We start from the raw sequence: 6,000 nt of genomic DNA, 5'->3' as shown, positions 1-6,000 counted from the left end.
CCCACCCCCACCTCCCAACACACACACTTGGGATTGAACCAACCACTCTGAGCATGTGCCCTGACTGGGAATCGATCCAGTGACCTTTTGGTTCATGGGTTGACACTCAACAACTGAGCCACATTGGGTAGACCTCTTTTTTCCTTTTCTTATGATCTGTTTTTGTCCTTTGCTGTTTTCTTTGCATTTTACCCACAGAGTAACTGGTAAGTGGAATCTGGAGGTAGGAACTGTCCCTAATTGTTGTTTTTTGTTAATCCTCACCTAAGGGTATTTCTTTCCCCCGATGATTTTTAGAGAGAGTAGAAGGGACGGGGGAGAGACAGAGAAAGAGATTCACCAATTGGTTGTCTCCTGCATGTGCCCCTGGTCAGGGCTGGGGCTCGAGCCTGCAACCCAGGTATGTGCCCTTGACTGGAATCAAACCCGGGACCCTTCAGGCTCCGGGCCGACGCTCTATAACCACTGAGCAACCGGCCAGGGCGTCCCTAGTTTTACAGATGTGGGCTGTGATGAGTGACACAGGGGAGTTGTTTTCCACACACATGACTTTCACTTGAATGGTTTCTCTGAAGCTAAACCTGATGCAGATTTCCATTCTCCCTTGCCTCCTACTCTCAGTGACTCACATCCTGAGAATCTCCAGAACGGGAACTAGCGCCCAGGGCTCGTGTTCTGTTTTGTTCTGAGGAAGCTTATGTAGAGTAATGACTGTGGTTTGTTTCACTTAGTAACACATAAAAAGACAAAAGTCTATCGTTTTGAGAAGTAAAATGTATCTTTTCACTTGCTTTTTGCAGGAAATTCACTCTCAGAACACTCCCCTCAGAAAACATCAAGTTTTTTCAAATATCCTGTCACGTCCAGAAACAGAAAAGGAAAAGGTGGCAGGAAAGCAGACTCCAGCACAGCCCCCCAGCCCAGAGCCCGCAGGTCAGCGCTCCTCCCTGCTTCACTACGGGAGCTCTGGACACGGGCTGGCAGTCAGAAACGCTGCTCTAGTGTGAAAAGGCCGATTCGCCCCTTCATTTCCACCACTTTCTTTCTGGCCGTGCTCTGCTTCTCTCAGCTCTGCGTCCAGAGTGAGAAGGCAGCCTCTCGCCGGGAGTGTGAGCACTGCCACTTGTAGTGTCTGAAGCTGGGAGGGGTGCATGCTCTTTACCTTGGCTTCTCTGCAAGTGCGGGCAGGTGGGAGCCTTGGGACCAGAGTCAGAGATGTGCTGTGTGCAGAGGTGATTGCAGCCGCGGTAATGGTACTCAGTGACCTGAGTGGCAGGCAGCAGGAGCTTTAAATACACTGTGCTAACCCATGTAACCCTGTGTCCCTGCTGGACTGGGGCTTCTGAGGCTTTGTTGACTGGCAGTGGTGAGAGTGGCTTCTTTGTCTTGTTCCTGATCTTGGAGGAAGAGCTTTCAGTCCTTCACAGAGGACAGTGTTAGCTGTGGGCTTTCATAGAGAGGGGTCGTTTCCTTCCGTTGCTAGTTTTTTTAAGTTGTTTTTATTTTTTTAAATGTATCTTTACTGCTGAAAGTATTACCGATGTGTCCTTATTTCCCCTATTGACCCTCTCCACCCTGCACCCTTTTAAAGTGTTCTTTTCGGCACTTTTTTAAAAAATTGAAAAACAAATTGCAGAACAGCATGAGAGTGTGACCACGTGCTGATAAAACAAAAGGCTACTCACATAGATCACTGTAGGGGGAAACTGGAGGAGCAAACATAACCTGATCTATCGATGTCCCTTCCTCTTGGAGAGAGAAATGGGGACGTAGGAGAGGGCAGGTGTTTGGGGTATTCTCTGTACATTTCTAAATTTGAAATCCAGTCTTGTAATCAGAAAAAAAAAGAGAAGATTCTATAAACAAAAACTTCTGGGTTCTTATAATATTCATATGGTTTTCCCTAAAACTTTTTTAGGTTTCACTGAATGTGAAATGACGAAGTCTAGCCCTTTGAAAATAACACTGTTTTTAGAAGAGGAAAAGTCTTTAAAAGTAACATCAGACCCAAAGGTTGAGCAGCAGACAGGTTGGTTTTTATTCTTTATTTCTTACTAGCACTGAACATGTTATGAGAAATAATATAATAGTAGAAGCACATATTCCACTATACGCTGTTCTATATTTCTTAAGAAAGTTTTTTTAAAAATTGATTTCAGAGAGGAAGGGAGAGGGAGAGATAGAAACATCAATGTTGAGAGAGAGACTCATTGATCAGCTGCCTCCTGCATGCCCCCTACTGGGAATCAAGCTCACAATCCAGGCATGTGGCCTGGCCAGTAATCGAACCTTGACCTCCTGGTTCATAGGTCCATGCTCAACCACTGAGCCACGCCATCCAGGCCAGTGTTCTATATTTCTAAGTGGCTTGTGATTTTATAATTCTCTCTCTCTCTTTTAACTACGAAGAAGTACTCTAGCCTCCACAGAGACAGAGCACTGAAACAGCTATCTTTAGGGTACGGACCGCTGTGAAAACATGGTCGAGCCTACCCTCGCCTGGCACAGGACGGGGAGTGTACTGCCTGGCACTTCCATGGACTGTCAGGGAGCTAGTGGCCCTGAGGCACCTGTGAATCCTGCCCTAGGTGACGCTCATGTTTCCTGTTAGTGACTGCCGCCTCCACGGGCAGCTCCCACCAGAGAAGAGTCCTTTGAAAGAACATGTTTTATACGTCCGAAGCTCTTGGCTCTAACCTTGAGTTCTTACTTAATAATCTTTCTCACACCCAAAGCATTGGGTTAGCTTTTGATAATTTCCACTTTTATTGGTAAGAAAATATTACTGGAAATTTGAAAATAATTTTGGTTTCATATGTTAGTAAATTTTATTGTTATTTTTTGTTTAGGAGGTGCTTTTCTTCAGGGCTTTCCCCTGTTTATTAGTAAGCATGTGAATGTTAGATCTTTTCTGCTCTCCCTCTGATTTTTAAAGGTCTGGATCACAGCGTTCACTTATTGAAATGTTTTTCAGAAGTGGTACGTGAAATTGAGATGAGCGTGGATGACGAGGATGACATCAATAGTTCGAAAGTGATTAACGACATCTTCAGTGATGTCCTGCAGGAGGGCGAGCTGGATGTGGCCAGGAGCCCGGAGCAGATGGGCCAGGCGGGAGCTGAGAGCGGGGAGGACCAGGAGGATGCCCTGAATATCTCCTCGATGTCGCTGCTTGCTCCGCTGGCACAGACAGTCGGCGTGGTAAGTCCAGAGGTAAGAAAAGAGGAGACAGGCTCGGGACATAAAGAAACTAAATAGCATTGGGGTCCCCTTTTGTTTAGGTGGGTACATGGGGATTTATAACTCTGGGGCCAGGGACAGTCTGCAAACCTGACTTTAATGCTCTTGTGAGAGCGAGCTGTATTATTAGCCATCACCCTATATTGAATAACTGCAACTTTGTTTGGAAATTGAGTCAATTAGAACTGTTTCTAAAGAGGGTTATGAGTGTAGGTTTTAGCTATCTTTCAACTTGTATTTATTTTTTTAGGAACTTGGTTTAGTTTGTTTTGTTTTTACGATGAATCAGTTGACTTGTGTGATATTTATTTTCCTCATATAGAGACGAATTCATTCAGTTCTTCAGAATTATTTAGAATCAGTGGCATCCATAAAACCTATTAATACCCACTGCTTCCCTGCAGAGTTTCGCTTCCTCGCCTAGATTGGAACTGAAGGGCAGTAGCATACATGACGAGAGTCCCAAACCAGGAAAGTTCCAGAGAACCCGTGTCCCCCGGGCCGAGTCTGGTGACAGCCTTGGTTCTGAGGACCGGGACCTTCCTTACAGGTGAGAACATTTGGGGGAGGCATTCACTCACTAAGGCTCATGGTTTCAATTGATACAACAAGTTGGAGTCCTTGTAATTATGTTACTAATAGTTAACTTGCAAAAAACTTCGTAATAACTTCTGTCAGCTTCTCTTTCGCCCAGTGGCATTTCCCATTCTGGTGAAGTGTTCTGCTGAAATGCTGAATAAAACATAGTACTAGTGTGTTGCTGGATTGCTAACACAGTGTAACTGTTTCTTGAAGCATCGATGCGTACAGATCTCAGAGAATCAAAGAAACAGACCGTCCTTCAATTAAGCAGATTGTTCGGAAGGAAGATGCTACTTCAAAATTGGAGGGAAAAAGGAATGCTGAAGAAAAGAGCGTCTTTCCTTGTCACGTGAACGTCAAGCAGAAAATGCAGGTGTGTACTGCATGGAAGGGGTTTGAGGCCCAGCCTTTCCATCTCTGGGCCCTGAGGGCCTGGGACAGTGTCTGACGCCTGACACCCTGACCTCAGCAGCTCCTCTTGAGTTCAGTTTAACTGGAGAAAGGTTCTCTTTATTAGAAAAGTTGGAAGCTTGTTTGATATTATTGAAATATTTATTTTTAAACATGTTTGTCCTAAATATCCTTAAAGTGTAACTATAAATTAGATGATGGTGAAATGTGCAATTTATTTTGCTCTTAGAGGTTCTTTTACGCTAGGAAAACATTTAAAAATCACACATACATGTAATTTAAATAAAATGAATCAGGTAATCTCTATATCTCTAGATTGGGATGCATTTGAAGGCATGTAGTTGTGCAGAGTATGCTGAGAATGAATATATGAATATATTTACATCCCCACACATCCCCACACTCTCTCTCTGTACCTACCTATCTGTCTGTAGCTAAAAAAGGGTGTGACTTTGTTGGACACCGCCCCAATTATAATTTTAGTAAGTATGAGTTGAAAGTCTTTTTGTCAGGAAGAATGTTGATAGTGTAATTATTATAGTATGTTAAATGTTCCTGGTGCATAGTCTAGAAACTTGAATGGTGAAACTAACATTTGGACTTTCTGGAAATTTTGGAAATTATTGAATCAGATTGGTTATAACCCAAGTTTCAGTAAGTGAACGTGGTGACTGAGAATGTGGGTTTTCTCTCCTCTTGTGGGTCTCACCAGGAACTCAACAATGAAATCAACCTGCAGCAAACGGTGATCTACCAGGCCAGCCAGGCCCTGAACTGCTGTGTGGACGAGGAGCACGGGAAGGGGTCCCTGGAGGAAGCCGAGGCTGAAAGGCTGCTTCTGATCGCAAGTGCGTGAGACCCAGGCAATCCCAGCAGGTTCAGCCAGGAAACACTCAATTCACCTTGAATCGTCTGACACTCTAATTGTAGAGAAAGGGCCTTTTCTGGTAACCTGGTTCAGTTCATCTACTTTGTTGTTCTGGATAACGTCTTTGAACACCCGCCACACAAAATGAGATGTAGTTTGCATGAAAGGATAAAAGAAACGGGAAAGCATTTGAAGGCATGCAGTTGTGCAGAGTATGCTGAGAATGAATATATGGATATACTAGTATTTACATCCCCACACTCTCTCTGTACCTACCTATCTATCTGTAGCTAAAAAAAGGGTGTGAATTTTGTTGTGTGTGTGTGTGTATGTATGTGTGGTGATGAATGGTGGAAAGATGATATCACATAAGAAAACTGACCAATAGTTGAAGCATTAAATTATTGGAACTTGGTAAACAGATGACCAATTAAGGTTTTTCCCAACTACCTACCACCTGTTTCTATAAAGAAAGTTACTGATTTCATCTTTGGGCTTCTGTACTGTTGCCACATAATTGGTCTCATTTAGAAACAGTTGCAACTTTTAATATTTGAAATATTAACTTGCATCGTTTTACATAGCTGAGAAGAGAACGCTTTTGATTGATGAGCTGAATAAACTGAAGAGTGAAGGATCTCAGAGGAAGAACAAGGCTGGTCTCCTCTCCCAAAGTGAATTTGTCCCGTCCAAAGGGTCAGTCACTTTGTCAGAAATCCGTTTGCCTCTTAAGGCAGATTTTGTCTGCAGCACAGTTCAGAAACCAGGTATGGAGGTTTTTACTTGCCTGCGTTCTAGATCTTATGTGTGATTATGAACCTCACCTAGCTTGGAATTGTGCAAATGGGAACAATTGGAGAGCATATACAAAGCTACAAAGCTTGTGTCTTGAGTCTTTA

General features: G+C 43.5%; 1 protein-coding gene across 1 annotated transcript in view; it reads left to right on the top strand.

Moving 5' to 3' along the window:
* Positions 1-6,000, top strand: part of ANLN (anillin actin binding protein) — a 37,130-nt gene that overhangs the window by 13,514 nt on the left and 17,616 nt on the right. The window contains 7 exon segments of the mRNA XM_005868068.2: positions 801-933; positions 1,919-2,029; positions 2,975-3,213; positions 3,645-3,790; positions 4,036-4,195; positions 4,946-5,081; positions 5,686-5,868. Coding sequence (XP_005868130.1) covers positions 801-933; positions 1,919-2,029; positions 2,975-3,213; positions 3,645-3,790; positions 4,036-4,195; positions 4,946-5,081; positions 5,686-5,868 — 1,108 coding nt within the window.

Source organism: Myotis brandtii, unplaced genomic scaffold (assembly GCF_000412655.1).
Source record: "Myotis brandtii unplaced genomic scaffold, ASM41265v1 scaffold260, whole genome shotgun sequence".
Classification (NCBI taxonomy): Eukaryota; Metazoa; Chordata; class Mammalia; order Chiroptera; family Vespertilionidae; genus Myotis; species Myotis brandtii.
Note: the sequence above shows the minus strand (reverse complement) of the source record. Positions and strands in the feature narration are given on the sequence as shown.